Genomic DNA, 21,188 nt, shown 5'->3' with positions numbered 1-21,188 from the left:
TGGAGCTGGTGGAGTGGGAACTGGCCTCAGGGCTGTTGTCCTCCTTCCCAGCAGCATGGGAGAGCAGCAGCCTCTGGGCCTCCTCACTGCATTGGCCCACAATGAAATTGACAGTGGCAGCAACCAGCTGTTCTGTATATTCCTCCAGGAGAGGCTGCAGCATCTGGACCATGACCTCCCCATTGTCACAGATCAAGTGGTAGCTTCAGGCAAGCCCTGTCTTAAACTCAGATTTTTGACAACAGCTTAAATTTAGGTGGCCCACACCTAAAATCACTCTGGTCTGCAAGTTCTAAGGATGGCAGATCAGGTCTATTTATAAAATGAGTCATTTATTGAGCAGACAGCAGATAACTGAAACAAGGTCTTAATCAGTTAGTTACTACGTGATATAAACCAAACAGGTCATCTAATAGATGACATAAAACTGTACACAATATTATTGCACCTATATTAAAGCTAGTAAAAGAATTAGTATAGATTGGGAGTCAGTTTTGAACAGTTTTCCCAGTTCAGGGATTAGGTTTCTCACTCTTCATACAAGTGAGCATGTGCAGCCCAGTATTCTGGACCTTTCTGAAAATGGGCTGGGGGGCTTTTTGGGTTTTTGGTGGACTTGATTCTCACTCTATTGGTCTTGCTTGCTCCTTGACCCCATTCCTGCACTTAAGCTGTCCTTTATGTTGTGTGGTCATCATGGACTGCAGCAGGAAATTCAGCTCCAGAATGGTGCTGCCTTACCTTCATACGGCTCCCCTTTCCAGGCACATCCTACTATAACTGGCCTGCCTGATGGTTGTTGGTGTTTAGGGTATAGCAATGCATTAACTCTTCACTGCTTAGGTTTCTACATTAGTGAAAAAACCTAGTGACCATTTGATAAGGACAAAAATCATCCTTAGGGCACAGAGGACAGTGAAGGGCTTCACATTCTTAATGTCAGGGCAATATCTGCGCCTTTTTTTCCCCCCTTTCTCTTGTTTTCCTAGTGTTGGGTTTCTTGCACTTGTTGCAGACTTCAGGTGCCAGATGCTATTTTTCTGCTGTAGATGTATCTGTATCAGTATATCTGTAGGGAAGGCATTGATTTGTGCAGCAGGGTGTGTGAAGCCAAATTCTTCTTAGATGAGGGTGGAGGGATCCCTGAGTTTAGGGCTGCCTGGGCAATGACCAAGCTAGCAGGAATTTCTGGAATTTGGATGCAGAGTATTCTCAGAGCAGAAAATACAGGCTTCTCTTTTTTTTTTTTTTTCCCTTACAATTTAAAATTTAATTCAGTTTAATGAAATTCAAATTAATATAACGCAGAAGGAAAGGGTTGTGGTCCACAATACCCTGAACTGCAGCTGGTCCATTCTGCAGTTCAAAACATTTTTTCCTTTAGGAACAGCAAGATCTCCTTCAGCAGATTAAAGAATTGCCGCAGCTTTTCACGTGGAAATGGACAGGGTTTTGTTGGTTCTGGCGTCTGCAGGGGGGTTGGAGTAACTGTTGGTGCTGGCCTTGTTCCAATCGTGGTCTGGATCCAGTTGTAGTAGTACTGAGTGGCACTGGACACTGCAGGCCGTTTAGGTCTAGCACAGCCTACTCCCCAGCTGGACACACCAATTTGCCAGAAGAAGTCAGCATGCTTATCTTGGCAGACAAGCGGCCCCCCACTGTCACCCTGAAGCAGAGCAGAGAGGATTAAGGTGCTTTGGCATGCCCCTGTCGGCAGTTAAGAGTTGGCTCCTGTATTCTCCCAGCTCCTGCCAGAATTGGATTCCTGGCAGAGCAAGGCTCAAGTGCTGGAACCTACAGAACCCTGATGCCTTTGGGAGCAGGTTGGAGGCCTGTAAGGTAGGGCTCTGTCTCCCCTGTGCTTGAATGTTTCAGGGTTGGTGTCTGGACCTCGCTGAGCAAGGATCCATGGATGGGAAAGGGGGTGGAAGCTCCAGCAGCAGTGCAGAACTGGGGCTGGGAGAGCCAGGGAAAGCAGGTGCTGGGCTGCATTTGGGTGGTGTGATGGGGCTGCCCAAAATGCTGGGGTGTGGGGGACTCATAGCGCGCTCCTACCTGGCAGGTACCAACGCCGCCCTGCCCAGCACACACGTGGAAGTCGTAGATGTACCCATGCAGCCACTCACTACTGTTGCAGAGCTTGTTATCCACGACTTGCACCTTGGCCTGCTGCAGGATATCTCTACCTGAAGCTGTGAGCAGAGAAAGGAATGAGCTCCCAACAGCTCCTTGCCCTTCTCCTGGCCTGTCTCTGTGTTGAAATCCCTCCCTAGGGCTTAGCTCTGTCTCTAGAGAGGTGTTGGGAGTGCTGTGTCACTGCTGTCTGGTGTTGGGCAGCAAGCCAGACCCACCTCTCCAGAGGCATATGTTGCACAGCCCAACTCTCATTTTGGTCTCTGATGTCAGGAAGCCCCAGCAACCTCTCCCTGGTGTACCAAGCTTGCCCTCGAGGCACAGGTCCTTTATAGGAACTCACATTTTACAATTCTGTCACCCCAGCCAGCAACATAACAGTTTTTCAGCTCAGACACTTTCACTCCAGGACCAGGCAGGCAGGCGGTCTGAATGGAGGAGCTGCATGGGACTGGCCGGTCCAATTCCAGCAAGGCGATGTCGTTATACGCAAGTTGAGGAACATAATTTTCATGCATGATCAGCCGCTTAATCCGGCGCACTACCACATCAGGGCCTGTCTGGCCCAACGAGGTGGCCCCAAGCACGATGGCCCACTGGCTGATGGGACTGGAAGACAGATGGAGAGAGGGGTGAGAAGGATGTCATGTGCTGTTACAGCCCAGCACTTCCCTGCCTCCTGCTTTATGAGATAGAGAAGTAAAAGCATGGCAGAGAGTGAAAGTAGGCTCGAAATACATTAAGCTGGAGGCTGCTAGGAAGCAGTGGCATGAGCCCAGTCTTCTCCTTGAGCACTCTCAGCTGTGCCCTGCAATGTCCTGGACACTGAAAGGAAATGGGATAGGAAAGCACTCACTGGTGGTATGGGTATATCCCCATGCCCAGGTCCTCCTTACTTTGTGATGTTGATGAAGCAGTGGGCAGCTGTCAGGAGCCACTTTGAGCTGATGAGGGTCCCTCCACAGACATGCACAGATACTGGTGGGTCCCAGAAGCAACGGATACTGGCAATCCCAGCCCAGGCTCCAGAGCCTGGTGCGACATCTGTGCCACCCACAACGCGTGATGAGCCGAGGGCAGTACCCATGGGCCGGAGCCCACAGGTTTGTCTGTAAGCAGAAAGTCATTACTGTCCTCTGAGAAGGCTTCAGCTGCTATGCAGGATGAAGGTCAGCCAGCTTCCCTCCCAAGGCTTTGGTTGCAAAGTCAGCAGGGTCAGGGAACTGCCTGGAGCATGCATATGCCTGCCCATTTCTGCTCCAGCGCCGTAGACAAGTGGTGCCAGCAGTCTGCGTGCTGGTGATAAACCGAGACTCCCCCCCAGGGTTTTGGAAACTGGTATGGCCACAGGTGGCAAGTGGGCACCTCAGGGAAGCATTTGCCTGGGCCCCCCTTAGAGCCTGGGACTACTTACCCACAGATGCCATATGCAGGCCCGCACATAGCCAGCAGGATAAGGATGCACAACAAAATCATTGCTGCCAGAGACACAAGTTAGCTGCAAGGAGAGAAAGCTTGTCACCACCAGTGCAGCTGCTAATGTAGTGCCCACAGAATGTGCACTGCCGCTGTGCCCTTGGCCTTGGGGCTGATGTCACAGAGGGACTGGTTCCATCTTCTGGATATGGTGCTGGGCTCTGGAGGTAAGGGGGAAGGGCAACTTAAAGGCACAGAACCACAGAAACCAAAACACCTACACACCACCCAAAATACCTACAGAATTTGCAGCAACAACAATTAAAAGCAAAACACATTCTGATTTTTAAAACCAATTTGTGACATTGTTTTCATTAGCTTTGCTTGAGATAGAAAAATCAACTAAACAAGTATAACCATCTCAAGGCCTAAGCTCTTCTGGTGTTTAGAAACTAAGTATGAAGAACTCTAGTTAAAAGTCATTCTCCTTCAAGAAGCTTGACCCCCTTTACAGTTGAGCCTGTTTATTTAGTTGCTTCCATTGGACTGCCAAATAGCCTACCCCTTTTTGAGAGGTACAGCAGAGGTTGTGCATTGGACTGCCATTTCAGTTACTGCCAACGAGTTCCTCTCTTTGATGACCAAATTCCATTTTCCTTAGCTTTCCTTTGATGAAGTTTAAGGAAGACCAAGGAGATGGAAGGTTCCTGCCCAGATATCCAGACTCCAATTTCAAGTTCCCTGGTGTGCTGTACAGCACACACACAGAAGGATCATATGTCAGCCACCTAAGACACTGCATTTCCAGCTGCTGTTCCCGAGACCTGGAAACCCCTAGGATCCATGTTCCTTTATTCCACTGCACCCTTGCCCTCCTCTCTGAGTTGGCACAGTTCTGGCCCTTTGGAGGGACCCTTTCCCTTGGTGCCTGACCTGCCGGCCCACAGCTGCATTTTGAAGGTCCCAGCTCACGGAGGTCTTGCCTCACACGGGAGAATGACTGGGACTGCATACATGGTTATCTGTGAAAACAGGCCACTTTATTTCTACTGCAACTAAATCACCATTGGCCACTGCGCACATGTGGAAGAGGAGTGTGGGCTGGACACAGTGGGCCTTTGGCACTGAGGATGCTTTTGGATCAGCAGGCATTGCCCCAGAAGGAAAGGGCTGTAGTCCATGCAGCCTGAACTGCCTAGCATGCCTTAGGCTCCAGGCTGCCTGCCTTCAAGCTGCAGTTGGACTTGAGTGTGAGATGTGGCTGGTTTTTCTCTCAGCTCAGTAAATTTGGCTCTTCCAGAACTTCTTCCCCTTCTCCTGACTTGGTTACAGGGGAAAAGAGAAACAGAAATATTTATTTCCATTTATTGCTGTAGTTCTTTGGCTCTTAAGGCAGAAATGCTCTTCATGCAGTGCCAGCAGTGGTATTTTGGGTGAAGTAGGCATGAGCTCTAGGCCTTTGGCTTTTGCAAAGGGAAAAAAAGAGGGAAAAAAAGAGAGGAAAAAAAATGGTAAAAAAAAAAAAAAGAGAGAGAGAGAGAAAAANAAAAAAAAAAAAAAGAGAGAGAGAGAGAAAAAGAGAAAAAAAAAAAAAAGGAGAAGAGAAAAAAAGACAAAAAAGAGAATAAAAACAGGATAAAGGTTTTCCCTGGAATGTGTGTTTACACCAAGGGAAGCCTGAACCTCGTGTGGCTGAAGTTCCATCCTTGCAGGTTCTTGAGGGCCTTTTTTTTGATGGCCATGTCCCATGGCCAGGTATGATCTAAGGAGGCCTGTAGGTGTCACCTCTGGACACTGAAAGTTGCTGTGGTCAAAACTGCAGGTTTTTGGTTTTGCTTCAGTTTGGTATTTCCCCCAGTTTGGAAATTCCCCCCTTCCCTCCACTCACCTTTTATTTTCCCCATTAGGAAGTGCAGGAACAGGGCAGGAAGTTTCTTTTTCGTTTGAAACTCTCAGCCTCTCCCTCTGTAATAACTACTTTCAGATTCCCACTGCATACAATGTAAGTGATATCATGGACTATTTAATATGGGTATGGAAAAAACGACAAGCCTGTGTTTTCAGAACTGTGCCTGGAGGAGAAGCCATGTATGGTTATAGACTTGCATGGATGCAGGGGTGGGTGATGCCTAGGAGGACATCAGAGAGCTGTACACACCCAGCCTCCTGTACAGATGAAGGCGGCAGCAAGTACCCAGGGAATGATGAGCAATGCCTTCAATATTCAGTACGAGAAGTTGGGAGTCTCTGCTGCGATCTTGGTAGATGGGCCACCACTCTTGTGGGTTTGTCCATTGCACAAAGTCCCTACGCCTGTTGCACAGTGTTACAGCATGCACAGCAGAATGTGCTGCGATACTACACAAATAGTCAGGTATTTACACATGCTTTTAAAAAGTTTACAGCTTTTAAACTAAGGGGGAAAGCCTCCCCAGAGGCTCTGATGTGAGCCTTCACCACAGGGCTGGACAATTCATAGTTCAATTTCTCACAGAGGCTGCTCCTAACTTGGGAGCAGTCAGAATGATGTGATGGCTGCAAACATTGGTCTCTGATTTTTTTTGTTTTTGAGTTCATTATCACAGGGCTGATTTGATCTTATCACATTGTACCATGAAAAGATTTTAAAAAACCCTGCTGCTTCATGAACAAATCTGAGTTGTCCAGACAAAACTGAAGTTTGAGAAGAGGCTTCATAATTTCAGGAACACTTGTAGCCAGCACTTACTGCAAAGCTGGAGCAAAATGGATTTGGAAGAAAGGACAGGTCTGCACCATTGAGGGATACAGTGAAAATGAAATCAAGAGAAGTTGGTATTTCCAACTGAGATGGATGCACTAATTTAATTGTGGTTTCTGCATCAGCTGGCTCCCCAATATCAAGAGCAAATGCCACTTTTCTGCAGAACCTGAGTCTGGTGCAAGGGTGTGCAGATACCAGTGGTCAGGCACAGCCACTGGCATCATGAACCCGATAGTTGGAAGCATGAGAAAGAAGAGAACTTTGCTCCCAAAGACCAGGACTATTATGTAACAATCCACATCACTCACTAATCTCCTTGATGCACTACTACTGCACTACTACTGAGGTCTTCTACAGGCAGGTCCCATGGGGCTAGTGCTTCTGAGGGAAAGTGGCATTGTTTAGCATGATGACCTTTTTCCAGACTTTTTCTTTTTTTAAGGCAGTTTAAGTGCATAATTTAGCTAAACACATCTTCCTTAGAGGGATCCTGGCTTTAAAAATGGAAGTGTTGGGGAAGAAAGCAGTCTGTCCTTATGCAGAGGTGAAATAGATGTTTCTCCTCCATGGCTCTGGGCAGGCCTGCGCAAACCTAGTGGAAAGCGCCTAGCCCAGTAATAATGGCTGAACCGGTGTGCATCTGATGCCCCCTCTGAATGTGAGCATGATAGCTACAGTAATAGGATGGAATTTTGTCTTCTATCCCAGACACCCCATCCCAGTGGCTACAGTTCATCCTCAGGACCAAGTTGGATGAGCACCACATCCCTCATGACTTGCTCTCTGAGCTGGGTGGGATCTGTATGAAAGAGGCAGAAGATGCTGAGTGGAAAGAAATGGCAAGGTAAATCCCTGCTGCTGGCTACGATGGGAGAGAAGTGCCCACACTGACAGTACCCTTGGGCTCTGCTTTCTGCTCTCTGCAGGAAGAACACTTTCTGCAGCTGCAAGTGCTGATGTGAGCAGCCTTCTCACTTACCACCCTAGAGCTTTAGAAATGGAGATATGGAGCTGAAGAGGAGGTGAAAGACAGTATGAAGTGCAGGATCAAGCCCTATGTGGCCACTCTGTCCTTGCACAGCCTCTGAGCTGGGGAGATGCGCGACCAATTAAAAGATGCTGCCATCTTTTAATGGACAACTGTGCCAATAGCATCAAAGACACTGAAGGTAATTTGGGAGCCACATCACTCTGGGCGTGGCCAAGCTTGGTTTGTCACATGGCCCTTCACTTCCAAATCAACCCTGCCCCAATGACACACCCCTTTTTCAGAAGTCCTGCTGTATTATAAAATTCTGTAGTCATCCCTCTAGCATGGCTAAGGCTGCTTCATTAAGTCAATTCCTAAGGCATCCAAGGAAACATTTACTTACTGCATTTCAGCCTATTAGTCTGCATTTTGTACAGCCCCTAATACCTGATGTCCCACAGTTGGTAGTCTCACATAGTAAGTACACAGTTATACAAAGAATTCCATGATCCTGCATTACCTGGGTTAGCTTGAATGGTTCAAGTTTTTGTCCTGCATCTATGGCCATGCTTAACTAGCTGTACTAGCTAGCCATACTCACAGTAGCCCTAACCAGCATCCAGCTAATGGGACATCCAAGTCTTTCTGGCTCTCAGGGTGGAGTGGCAGTCTTCACCTTCCCTTGGGGGTTTTTCCAAGCCCTCCTAACACTGTGTTTCTACTCTTTGTCTTTCACTGACACCTCACCATTTTCCTGACCCTCACCCTGGCTCTAAGCACATGTTCAACATGAGCCTTGCCATGAGCTGTCTGCCTTGCACTGGGTGTTAGCCATTTCAGACTTCATCAATTCCCAATACACTCAGAAAAAAGAGAATTATTTTAAGCATTTCTCATGGAAGGAGGAATTGACTGCAGTACAATTTACTAATAGAGCAGGAGACTCTCCCTTAAAATCGTTTCTCTGTAAGACCTCTACTACTGACATAACAGAAGTATAAGACAAATGGTAAAATGAAAAAACCTCCCCAACTTTCTTGGTACACTTTCCTGTCTAAAACTCAGCTCCATGTTATTGCTTCATAGTTGTTACTAAAGCATTTTAATAGAATAGCATATTTTACAAAATTCCAGAACAGAAAATGGGATCCTCTTCCACAGTTTTGATTTTAATTTTTTTAAGACTCAATACTGTGGTCAGGGATAAAATAAAATGCATGTGAGGGGACAGCTGGGATAGAAAAGTAGAAGTTTTCAACTGACTTCTCATTTAATTTAAGAAGTGACTAGGAAGAAAAAGTTGGCACATATATATGTATATATACACACACATACAAACACATACATATACACACACAGAGAAATAGTCAAAGATGGAAATAGTATTTCTGTAGAATTTCAAAGATTTAAAATAAAGGAGGAATCAAAGTAGCAACATGTGACAGTATAAAAACTCCAAGAATATACTGAATTGCAATTCTTATTCCATAATTTAACAACAGTTGTAAATCTGCTTGTATGAATCCACAAAAGATATATTGGAAGTGAAATGAAAAGATAAAAAAAGGATGTTTACTCTTGAATATATTGTGTATGTATATATATATATATATATATATATATATATATAATACCTCCCAAATGGCTTTTTTCACACCACTTATGAAAGACATAGACAGCACTGCACGTATTTCATCTTTATAGTGTTGCACATTAGGGTTTTAGCTCATATTCTTCAAAAGACTTTGAGGATTTGTCTCACAAGATATTTTTACAGTAGTAGAAAGTAAAATCATTAAAATCTAAATTAGAAGCTTTCTTAAAACTAATGCCATGAAGAGTGAGTAATGATGACTAATTACACAGTGATTTACAAGTTACCAGGCAATGAACGACCAGAAGTTTACAAAAATGAAGTGAACAACTAATCTGTCAACTACAAACCCTCTGCAACAAGTGGTGAAATTGACAGTCAGTAGTCAAAAGGGCACAAATCAATATCAGCCTAACAAATGAACTCACCTGAAAAAATACTATTTTGTGCAGTTGTTCAGAGACCAATACAGCAAAATCAGTTAAAGTTTGATGATAAGTGATGAGATTCTCAAAATTTTCTAATAAATTCAAAGTAGAAGTTCCAAAGTCACACCACTGTTTCTGGAAACATCCCAAAAATGCTTGTTTTTGATGCTCTTTCTTCTTTTCCACACTACCATCCAGCTGCTTCTATATATCAAATTGCACATTATTAGCATAGGATTTATTTTTTTTATGTGTAATTCCTAAAGAGCACTATGAAAATAAAAAATCCAAACTTAAATGGAATTGTAATTGTATTTATTTCACCTCTTGAACTTTATAACATTCACCACTACTTACATATCCGAAATATAATTCTGTTTCACAACAGCTTCTGTATCTACAAATGTGGAAACCACATACAGTATTGCATTAAGAAAAAAATCTACTGCTCAGTGAGCAGTCAGCAAAGAAGTAACAGTTCATGGTAATTCTTTCTTTCTTACCTGTCAGCATTAACCCACTGCCAAGAAATTCTAATACAACTCTGAAGGAAGGGTCTAAGTTTCACATATAAAATTATATTTAATCATTTGTGCAGATGTTTGGTCTATAGATGAAAAGTTTCAGGGTAAATACTTATATATTGCTCAAAATGCTTAAAGGAAAATAAAAATTTATCTGAGACATGCCCTGAGCAATCTAGATTCCTTAATAGTGCAATGTTGCCATGATGCCTGGTTTCACCCTGGCTTTTGCAAATGAAACACAGTAACTGCTCACAGAGCTGCTAAATGGCTGACACAGCACAGTATCATATGCACTACAGCAGTTCTTGCAGCTTTGCCAAGTTTCTCTCCATCCACTGGATATTGAGCTGAATTGTGTCAATTGCCTCTTTTACATAACGCAGTTGAGAACTCTCCTCTGATTTTGACTCAAAAAATGACTTGACCTGCATAGCAAGAATAAAGAAGGAAAAAGAAAACTGTAATTAAAATTAACACCAGCCAAACAAATAGGTTCAGCAGCAAAGGATATACACGTGTTGCAGGAAATCCATTTTTGATAATTGTTTGTGTCTCTGCAGTAAGCAAACCCCTCAAAGGAGTTCCCAAAATGCAAGGAAAGCACTTTTCATGGATACAGCAGCAATAACTCATTTGGTTTCAATATATAATTTTGCCAATAAACAGATACTCATTTACCCTATCACAAGGCTAACAGAGAGTACACAGAGTAGTCCCATTCTGTGAGAAAGAATTGGTCGTTGCAAGCAACCCTGTTCAGCATTCTGGAACAGCTTCCACACCCAATCATCATTGTAACTGTCAATGCTAACACTTAAATTTTTATAGATCAAACCATTAACACCTATCTCTACCAAATTATCTGAATGAAAACACTAGACTAAACTGTAAATGATTCTTGATACAATAACTTCAAGGTCTTTTTAGGGAAAACAACTGAGCTTTCTAAAAGCTATTAAACTGTTGGCAGATACTCAACTTCCACAATAACTCTTTGGGATTGTTGACAGAAAAAACAGGCATAAAGCAATTTTTATGGCACAGTAACACATTACAGAAATACAGAAAGCATAGCTTGTTTAAAAAATCTAGACCAAAATTACATGTAGTTCAAATCATTATTTTGTGAGACAGGGTGCAGGAACAGGGTGCATTCCAGTGCACAGGAAAACACAACAGTAAAAACCAATAACTGGGTTCAACTCTGTAATGCAACCCTGTTACAGACTCAGTATATAATCCCCCAATGTCTATGCATATATTTGCCATGTGTGAAACAGGGAAAGCAACTGAAACAAATACTTGCACCAGGGTGTCAAGAATATAAATAACATGTGAACATGTGCTTCATTCATCCTTCAACTAAAAGAAAACAGAACTGGCACTAGAAAATACCCCTTTCTAGCAGATTGAGCCACCAACCTCAAGTAGATGTGCCTTTGTTGCAAACTGAGAAGTTGACCAGCTAATGATATTCTGGATGGTATATGAGCCTAGGTGAAACCTGAAAGACAAACAAATATTTTCAGCTAGGAGACATTTTAAGATGCAGTTTTGGTATATGTATGCATTCTTTTCTACTGTTTCTACTTTTTTATTTAGTAGTTGGAAAATATTAAAAGCACTTAAATTTAATACCTTACATTACAATTACATACCTTATTTTTCAAAAGAAATACATGGTCTTAGAAATCCAAGCTTCTAGCTCCTTATTCCCTCTAAAAATGTAATGTTAGAGCAAAAGCCATGGAAAATTTTCCAACTTCTATCACAGAACAAATAGTAAAGAACTGAGGACACCACACAGTGAATATCAAGATCTGTATTTGTGGTACTGTATGTGCTCTGAAGTTCTACCAGAACTGAACTTGCTACCAGGATTTCTTCCAAGTGAGGTAACTCTCTAATATTGGTTACAAAGAGCTTGCTAGAGCAGAAGTTTTCACAGAGGAGAAACAATTTTAGCAGCATGAAACTTAAAAATCAAAGCTGGAATTTAGAAACAGAGGTTTCTAGTATTGTTGGCTTTTTGAGGACTTGCAGGGCCAGCTTTCCTGCTGGGTACCCTTCAAGGCCAGTGAAAGACAATGTATTTCTGAAGCAAGTGGATTATTTTGGTTACTTGGTTTTAGGAGTGCTGTGGCAGTTCAGAAAAAAATAAATACTGAATTAATTCCCTGGATGTCCTTTTGGATCCATTTGATCCACATAAATATCTTGCAACTGAACCAAACATCTGAGACAGAAACCTTTCAAGAGAAATTAAGATCAAGATTGTTTAGAGTTACTCTGAGGCTCTAGTACAATTGTTGAGACTTCAAATTTTATGTAGCAAGTTATATTTGTAAACTCTGATTTTAAAATATGATTTAGAATTTTTATATAAATCCTCTTAGATGAATGATACTATTTATTGTCTTGTTTGAAAGAAACAAACAGGTGCTTTTGCCACCGTGAGTTTGAAGTTTCAGCTGCATCAAATGCCTTACTTTTGTGTAAGTTTTTCCCAGTTCTCTTTGACGAAGTCCCAGGCCAGCAAATATCCAGGCAAACTCTGGCTAACAGTTGCTATGATATGTGAAAGCTCCTGTGACCTGATGATTTCTCCTTCAAGACTGTTCTGCATTAGCCTAGGAGACAAAGCATACGCAAAGAAACAGGAGAAAAACATCTACTCATATGTCCACATGGGTTTCCTGAAAGTCCTCAATTAGATGGAAAAGATGATATAATACATCAAGCAAGCAGCTTCTGGCATCTGGAAGAAATTAATGTTACATTTTACCACAACAACTGCATTTACTTAGCTTTAATTTCCAGAAAACAGAGTGATCCTAGCTTTAATCCAAGTACCTGAATTTTCACTGGTGTTGGAAAAGATGAACTAAATTCTAGTAACTTGTAAAAGAAAAAAAATACATCAAAGAGGTAAGAGAGGTAAGCTGAAGTCTAAATTAGCAGTTTGTGCTCTCCATGCAGTATTAAGATTTAGTCTACAGAGAGGAATATAATGTAAAGTCAAATTTTCACCCAAAGAAAGAAATGGAAAAAAAGAAGAGGAAAAATAGCAAACAAAAATATACCTCAACTAGTTATTATTTTAATTATAAAGACATATCAATCTTCTAGGGTTCTACAGAACAGCTTGCAGTTTTGTTACCTGCACTGCAAAATCTGAAATTTTGTGTTACCAGTAGTGCAAAGCCTTTACATTCAATTCTTTTCTCTTTATGCATACTCAGAATTTGTTTTTTTGTGCTGCTCTGTTACGTAATTTTTAAGTGAAAAATCTCAGGTTCTTTCTGTGTATGGAAGCCTGTGCAAAACATCTGCATGGATTTTCTTTAGCAATCAGAAATTTTTTCAACAATTGAAAAAAGGCAATGCACTTTTCCAAGAACATTTTATCACTTGTAATTTACACAGCATACAACTTTTTTGCTCCTTCATACCAGATCAGCTTTCTGGCATCCTCTGTGCTGGCCAAGGCTTCAATCATTTTGCTTTTCTCTGCTTCAGAAACTGAAGAGAAGTACATCTTCAGGAGGAATTCCCAGCCATCATTAGACTTGGCTCCAACTGCAAATATGGCTTTCATAACATCACTAGGCAGACTACAGGGAAAAACAAAAGCAACAAAACAAATAAGCAAAGGGGGCAGAAAAATACTTGAGGAAAGAAGTCACAGAATTAAAAGATTAACTTGAAGGAGATGTCTTTCTCTTTGGAGAAATTTGATTCTGTAGCAATTGTTAAGATTTCTCATGACTCAATTCATGCCAATCTAATACTTTCTGTCACTAGGAAAAGGCAAATCATCTAGTCACATGAAAACAAAGAAAATTGTATATAAAACTAAAAATTTTCCATGGTTCAAAATGCACACGAATCCAAAGCAGAATGAATTCTGTATGATAAAAGGTGTGGCTTTGCCACTAAGTAATCTTTCAGCATGCAGCTCAGGAAATGGAGATGAAAGAAAATTTTATGGTTGGTTTTGCAGTTAAACTTAGAGTGGAGATAAAGTCTAGCAGTCATCCTCTCATTGTGATACAGCAATTACTTCTACACATGGAACAGTTAAAGACAGAATTGCATTCTTTATCAATACTAAGTTGTTTTGGTGGTGTGGTGGAGTTCTTTTTTTTTTAATTGTTCTTTTTCTTGCTGGGTGGTCAATGGTGGTGTTGTTGCCAATGGTGGCAATGTAACTGGAAACTAGATAGGTAAAGGGAGTGGAAGGTCAGTTTTTGTGGTACCTTATTGTTCCATTAGACTTCATCCATGTCTCAAACTTCTCAGCAGCAGTTGCTCTACAGTTTCTTATATCATGGGTGCAGGCAAAAGCCAGCAGTGTTGACCGGAGATCTCGTTCAGACAGGGCCCCATCATCTGTCCAGTCCTGTTGATCAATTTTATCTCCAAGCAAGTGCTCTATCCTATGCTAAAGGAGGAAAAAGTTACTAGCAATAGCTAATTCCTTCCAAAAGGATTTTCTATACACAAAACTAGTTTAAAATAAGAAAAAAACCCCAAAAAACAACAACAACAAAAAAACCCCACAAACCAAAAAAAAAAACCCAAAAAAACCCCCTTTTAACTGTGGAAGCTAAATGTAGTAGTTTTCCAACTTATTAATGCTATTTCTCAACTGTAGGAATAAGCATCAGATACCACATAAATCCAAAAGACGTGCCAAGTTACATCTTAAATTGCACATGGAAACTGAAGACTACTCTTTGAGCCAAAGCTCAGACTTGCTTGTAATCAGCTTACAATCTCAACATACTACAACTTCTGTATGTTTAACTGCTTTTAACTTCATCAAGTCACAGTAAATACACCTTTGTCTAGCAAAAATAAACTACTTTTGTGTGTCTGTAGGCTGGACATCCTTCAATTTTGTAGTTTTGCAGCTTGCCAAAACCACATCTGGATGCTTGATCAGCTACCACATCTCAGCTAAAACTTTTAAACTTAAATAAAACTGCTGACACTGCAAACCAAAGCTTGGGATGTTTATAACAGATACATAACAACTTTGGGTAAATTAAAATAGTGCTTTTTTTCCTTGTTTACTTAAGCACTCACTAATTATTCCTATCTAGCATAAAGAAAAATCATCTGCTATTTTATATAATAATTTAATAGTTTTCTTATAGACTAAATTTCTTTACTGATGTTTTACACCGTAAAGCAGCAAAGGTGATTTTAAACCAGTAGTTGAATATGGAGAAGAAGCTCCATAATAAGAAGGTAAACAGAGGAATAAAGGACATGATCATCAAGAACTGAACCTACAATATTGGTTTCATTGTCAAGTCTGTAAAACTATATTGTGTTACTCTACTGCACAACTGGAACAGGACAGTGACACCCATCCTTGTGTTTCTGTTTATACAGAATACAGTTTTGGTTTTTTCTCTTGTCTCTCTACAAAGCAATTAGATCTACGATCTCTAGCCACTCTTACTTTTGAAAATAACTTTTCTGTACAAAAAAAGTACATGGAATCTGTTTAATTACATGTTTATACTAAATTGACCTGTATGGGAACTTTAAGAAAGCCCCAGACACCACTGTGTTCCCACTGCACCACACTCCCTACAACCATTTTGGGACATATGGGTATGGTGTGGAAACAGGGGAAGGAGAGGGAAAGAAGCTAGTCCAAAAAGTGTAGCATTTTGGTAAGAGATCATTAGAAAAAGCTGGCAAGACTGGCAACTCTCTAGAATCCCCATCTAACTTAGTGAAATTAATGACTATGTTAAGCAGTCAACATGTAAAAAGAGAATGTAACTAAAAAGAACATTATAGCTAATTATTTAAAATTATAATTTATAAAAAATAAAGACATACCATGACTCGTGCTGCCAGTTGTTGTTCACCCTTTTTGTCTAGAAGGTTGTATATAAGACTCAGCTGAAACAAAGCTTGAGTAAGTGGTGCAGTACTGTTCTCTTTGTTGAGGTAATCAATCAACTCAAAGGCCTTTTCCAGAGACTCTCTTCCTAGACTATAGGTCAATGAACACAAGCATTAAAATGGATTACAAAACATGTAAATAAAACATAAATATAAAACAAAAATATAAAACATTACAGGGAGAAGAACTCCCTGAAACAATCAAAAGTGATGCTTTTCCATTACACTAATGGAGAGATAAGCAAATAGAGGGAATGATATAAGAAACAATTTACATGTAGAACTTTTCATACTTTTAACTTCAGTAAGATTACAACAAAGCAACAATGGACACTAACATCCCTTCAATTAAAAAAAATTGAAAATGGGTAAGGAAGTGTGGCAAGGATGTCTGAAAATACTTGTCATAAATAAGGGAACTCAGACAGAATAGCAGCTTCCTAAGAGACTATCCATAATGTTCAGCCTCGCCTGTTCTGACAGTGCTGGTAAACACATGAGAGGGCACCCGTAAAAATTCAAGAGGGAAACAGCTTACTTTTCTAAAGTGGAGCATTAGAATACAGGAAAAGAGTCTAGCAGGCAGATTATTGGACACTAAACAAAATAGCATCTTCCAGAAATGGAAACTATGATGTGGCTGTGATCCAAATAAACAGATGATGCTATAAAGAAGAGGGAGATAACATCTAGAGCATCAGTGACCAGGCTGTTGAAGACTGAATTAAATTTTCTCTGAAGTAGCTGTCTTTAGAAACTAAACCTGATCTTTGCTGACTTGGAAAAAACTTGAAACACCTTCAATACCTTTTCCAATATAGAAGTCTTACCGTGCAAGGTTGAAGATATTGTTGATCAAATTCGCTCTGTCTTTAGGACTCAGAGCCGTGTGGTTTTTTTTCAACAGATCAATCAGTGTTTTCCAGTCTTCAGTATAGTGTACCATATAATAGCCATTCATGTCCACATTGAATTTTATCCATTCCACCTCTTCTGGAAGTTCAATGACAGCTAGTGGACAGACAATATGTTATCAACAGAAACAAACATTTAGCAACTGTTTGTTCAAAGTCTATGAAGTAGACTAGTTCCAGAGAGACAATAAATTATTTCACACTATTGGCCCCTACAACGAAGAAGGAAAAGCCAGTACAAAAGTTTCAAAAGACATCTCAAAAATTCCAGGTTGTACTTTGTCATTCTTCTTCCTGCATCTGACTGAATGAACATTACCACAGTCTGCCCCAAGTCATGTCAGTTAATTTTTCTCCTTTTGTCCAGTTGTTCTTTCAAACAGTCTTATCTACTGTTCCAAATAAAGTATCTTCCTATACAATTAAATAAACATTTCAGTGGAAAGTTACTTCCTAACATTTCAGCAAACTGGCAGATCAACTTCCACATAACTTGCTCTCTAAAGAATATGCAGTTTGAGAGATTGTGTGCATACACTGTGATGAAATGCACAGGCTTTTACAAATTTCAAACCTGTGCTTCTGTTCCAGTTGCTATCATGTATTTCTACACACAATGCTACAGGGAACCAGCTCTCTGATGGTGAAAATACCAGCAATGCTTTGCTTCATATCTCTGGAATTATTTTGTACCCTGTGTGTCTTCAGCTTCACATCTTACTCAAGGGTGTTCTCAGAAAAATCATGTATCTGTAACATTTACATAACTTGCTACCAAAGCTTTTACTCACGTACCTGACTTCTGATCCAGTAAAAATGCATTAGTACAATGGGTGAAGTTGCATTTATTTGTTATGTAAGTGAGAGGAATATGCCACAGGTAACTGCAAAGAAAAACAAATGTTTACTGACATGCTATATACATATTATTTCCCTTGAATGGTTTGTTTTGTTTTAGTCTATGCACTTCTGTATACTTATAATACCAGGATCACTGAATGCTGTGTAAAATAATAAAGTATAAATCTCATTTATATAATCAGAATATGACGAAAGAATAAATGCACAGCACTCATAGAAATTATTTTTTAAAATCCCACCATGTTGATAAATGGGTACATTTTAGAGAATAGATTGAGTTCAAAGTGACATTTTAAGGTCACCTAGCTCAGCTCCCCTGCAATGAGCAGGGACATCTTCAACTAGATCACATTGCTTAGAGTCACAATGAACCTGGTCCTGAATGTTTTCAGGGATAGGGCATCAACCACCTCTCTGGGCCATCACTGCCACTGTTTCACCACTCTTATTGTAAAAATACTATTCCTTATATCTAGTCTAAGTCTATCCTTTTTATTTTAAAACCATTATTCCTTGTCCTGTCACGACAGGACCTGCTAAAAGGTCTGTCACCATCTTTCCTTTAAGTACTTGAAAGAATGCAGTAAGGTCTCCACAGAGCCTTTTGTTCTCCAGGGTGAACAGCCCAAACTGTCTGTCTGTCCATGTATAGAAAAGTGTTCTGTCCACCTGATTGTTTTTGTGAACCTCCTATACACTTGCTCCAGCAGGTCCATGTCCTTCCTGTGCTGGGCCCCCAGAGCTGGATGCAGGGTTCCAGGTGGGCTCTCACCAGAGAGGAGCAGAAGGGCAGAATCCTCTCCCTCCCCTTTGCTGCCCACGCTGCTTTGGATGCAGCCCAAGATACAACTGGAATTCTGGGCTGTGAATGCACACTGCTGGTCTGTGTCTAGTACCATCATGCCCCTCCCCCCAGTCCTCCTTTGCAAGGCTGCTCTTGATTTGTTCATCCCCCAGCCTGTGTTGATACCAGAGGCTGCCCTGACCATGGGCCCACTGCTCGTGTTTGTCCAGGTTCCTCTGGACGGCATCCCTTCCCCCAGGCACACCAACTGCTCCGCTCTGCTTGGTGTCATCTACCAATTCTCTGCAGGGGCACCTGATCCAACTGTGTACGTCACTGATGAAGACCTTAAACCACACCAGTCCCTGATGGACTCCACTTTTCCTTGTACTTCTTTCCCAGTTACAGCATACTAGGTAGCTTGTATAAAATCTTACACAGTAAATCTCTGGCTGCATCAGAAATTCATCCAGTATTATTTTTACCTGAGTCCAACATTGTTTTTCTGATCTTTTACAAGTTTTAAATAAAAATAAAATATTATCCAAGTACAAGACTCAAATTCCAAATCATGGTATAGAAATCATAATTAATTGTATACCATGAAGACCTTCTTAAGTGAACTGTCAGCTGGAAGAATAAATTATAAGTAGGCTCATGATGATGGTAAGAACTTGGCTATTTAGAGAAAAACATAAATCTGGGTGGGATCAAAGACACTGAACATATTAATCTGATTTTGACAGGGACCCCCTCTGTATGTACATATGACTCACATGTAAAAAAGAAAATTCTTTTTGAAAAAGAGTGCTCTTTTTCAAAACCTTTTCATGCATGCCCCAAATCTGCATCAACTAGAAACAGAAATTATGTATCTTAAAAATCCTTCCCTTCTTCCCTTACCTTTCAACCCCACATTGGTTTTTTTTTCTCCACATAATAAAAACAAAACAGAGCCCTCTAAATTTCTATGTTTCAAGAGATAAATTTCTTTTACAGACCTAATTTTCTGAAAGAAGATGCAATAGACTCAGTTCCTGTTAAAACTCCAAATAACTAAATAAAACCAGCAAAATCTCAAAAGAATTCACACTTACATATTTTTGTTAGAAGACACTGTTGAGGGTCATAACGTAAGTTACATTTGCAGTAAACAAAATTTTAAAATTATCAATTGCCACATCTTTGCTTCTTCAGTATTTGCATATGTAATTCCTTTTAGGTTTTGGTACAATGGATATTGTATTGTTATATATTCAGTCACCTGTTGTCATGCAGTAGTGTCATCTTATAATTTTGAAGCCAAGGCAGCATTGATTCTAGCTTCTCTATATCCTTGTAGCAAAGCCCAAGGTATACACTTGAAATTAGGAAGTAAGAAGCAGAGACTCTGAAGTAGCATACATGCATCTGTAACTTCTGTAAAACTTACTCAATCTGACTTTCTACAGTCTTGTTAGATACACAAAACTTTCTCAAATGTAAAGAAACCTTTACTTACGAGATCTGCCTTTTGGTATTGAAAACCAACTCATGGTGTCAAGCTTAAAAGCTTCAGGAAAACAATGCACGTAAGAAATTCAGACTACAAAGGGTGTCACTGATTTTTACCAGTTGATTCAGTGGAAACAGACATCAGTATCAGTATCAGGCAGATACTATATGTGTGCATTTCTGTGCCGAATTCTCTATTACGACCTGCCTTCAAAGGAAACACTAAGAGGCCTGAATACAAGTGAGAAAGATGTACAAGGTTTAAGACAGCACCTTTCTTTTAACAGATAAAAGGTATTAAGAAGGTAATAACCTTGCATCTGATGTCCAGTTTTCTGGTTCTACACGATACAAAAATTTCTCCTGTTGCACTGAAATAATCTTTCCCTTTCGGACAACAGTGACTAAAGGAAATCCTTTATGCACAATCCAAGTCTTCATCATTTTCTTTACATCTAGTGTTCCATTAGTAATCTGTAAAAACAATTATAACAAGAAAATAGCAAATGGAGAACACTTAATTTTCTTCTTAAGTTACCAATTAAGTGGTAGCACGATTTTGCATCTATAAACAATCACTTTGACAATGAACTTGTACATTTCCCTCTACTTTCTGGGCTTGGCTGTGCAGACTGTTTTTAACCCAACAAGGAGGGCACCGGTCCAGGCTGTGAGGTGCCAGTTTTTCCAGGAAAATGCTTTGGGAGACAGTATCAAAGTCTTTGCTGAAGGACAGGAAGGCAACATCAACAGCCCCTCCTTCATCCACCAGGCAAGTCACCTGATCTTAAAAGGAGACCAGGTTGGTTAGGCAGGACTTGTCCCTCCTAAATCCATGCTGGCTGGGCCTGATCCCTGGTTGTCCTGTATGTGCTGTGTAATGGTACTAAAGATGATCTGCTCCATGACCTTCCCTGGCACTCAGCTCAGGCCAGCAGACCTGTAGTTCTCTGGACCCTCAGTCCTTCCCCTATACTTCCTGCTGTCTCTCCACCCTCCTTTCCCTGGCCTCTCTGACTCCCACAGCCTTCCTGTCTCTAGCCTTCACTCTCTTCTGCCCAAACCCTTGCTTTCTTGAGCCCTTCACACCCCCTTTAAAACTAGACACAGACTTATGCCTGCCTTCTAATTTGAGAGCTGCTTGTACAGTCTGCTTTCCTAAAATTTCATCACATTTATTAAAACAGAAGCTATCACAAAAAAAAATTACAGTAGTATAGAGTAACCCTCTGCAAGGATTTAGCTATTCCTTGAGTGTAAATTTTATCCTGAAATTTATTACTTTCATCCTGGTCTTAACACACCACCCATGTAATTCTAGAGAGGACATCTGCACTGGATGGACATGCATGGCAGTACATACCCACTCACAGGGCTTTTTTGGGATGATACTCAA

At 40.8% G+C, this 21,188-nt stretch overlaps 2 protein-coding genes across 3 annotated transcripts in view; both read right to left on the bottom strand.

Annotated features, from left to right (window-relative positions):
- Positions 1–31: 31 nt before the first annotated feature.
- On the bottom strand, positions 32–9,440 carry LOC107215800 (acrosin-like). The gene is made up of 6 exons (XM_015652162.2): positions 9,285–9,440; positions 3,548–3,631; positions 3,030–3,242; positions 2,477–2,742; positions 2,056–2,192; positions 32–1,666 (listed from the first exon to the last, which is right to left on the bottom strand). The coding sequence occupies exons 2-6, from the start codon at positions 3,607–3,609 to the stop codon at positions 1,364–1,366; spliced, it is 981 nt and encodes a 326-aa protein (XP_015507648.1). The 5' UTR covers positions 3,610–3,631; positions 9,285–9,440; the 3' UTR covers positions 32–1,363.
- A 142-nt stretch (positions 9,441–9,582) lies between these two features.
- The window catches only part of LNPEP (leucyl and cystinyl aminopeptidase), a 55,703-nt gene continuing 44,097 nt past the window's right edge, over positions 9,583–21,188 (bottom strand). For both annotated transcript variants that reach the window (XM_015615104.3, XM_015615103.3), the window contains 9 exons: positions 20,106–20,266; positions 17,449–17,537; positions 16,570–16,750; positions 15,674–15,830; positions 14,071–14,255; positions 13,264–13,425; positions 12,301–12,441; positions 11,234–11,315; positions 9,583–10,236 (listed from right to left, as the gene is read on the bottom strand). In XM_015615104.3, the coding sequence (XP_015470590.1) occupies positions 10,105–10,236; positions 11,234–11,315; positions 12,301–12,441; positions 13,264–13,425; positions 14,071–14,255; positions 15,674–15,830; positions 16,570–16,750; positions 17,449–17,537; positions 20,106–20,266 (1,290 nt within the window). In that variant the 3' untranslated portion in view covers positions 9,583–10,104. The remainder of the gene's footprint in view (positions 10,237–11,233; positions 11,316–12,300; positions 12,442–13,263; positions 13,426–14,070; positions 14,256–15,673; positions 15,831–16,569; positions 16,751–17,448; positions 17,538–20,105; positions 20,267–21,188) is intronic.

The sequence above is a fragment of the Parus major genome, chromosome Z, assembly GCF_001522545.3.
Source record: "Parus major isolate Abel chromosome Z, Parus_major1.1, whole genome shotgun sequence".
Classification (NCBI taxonomy): Eukaryota; Metazoa; Chordata; class Aves; order Passeriformes; family Paridae; genus Parus; species Parus major.
The sequence above is the reverse complement of the archived record's forward strand: the minus strand, read 5'-3'. Positions and strand labels throughout refer to the sequence as shown.

Bases quoted from the DNA above. Each gene is read 5' to 3' on its own strand.
- LOC107215800 (XM_015652162.2), bottom strand. From the start codon at position 3,609: ATGATTTTGTTGTGCATCCTTATCCTGCTGGCTATGTGCGGGCCTGCA. The intron at 2,743-3,029 runs GTAAGGAGGACC...TCTGTCTTCCAG, and splicing joins TGCTTCATCAACATCACAAA to TCCCATCAGCCAGTGGGCCA. The intron at 2,193-2,476 runs GTGAGTTCCTAT...CTCTGCTCACAG, and splicing joins GGGTGACAGAATTGTAAAAT to CTTCAGGTAGAGATATCCTG.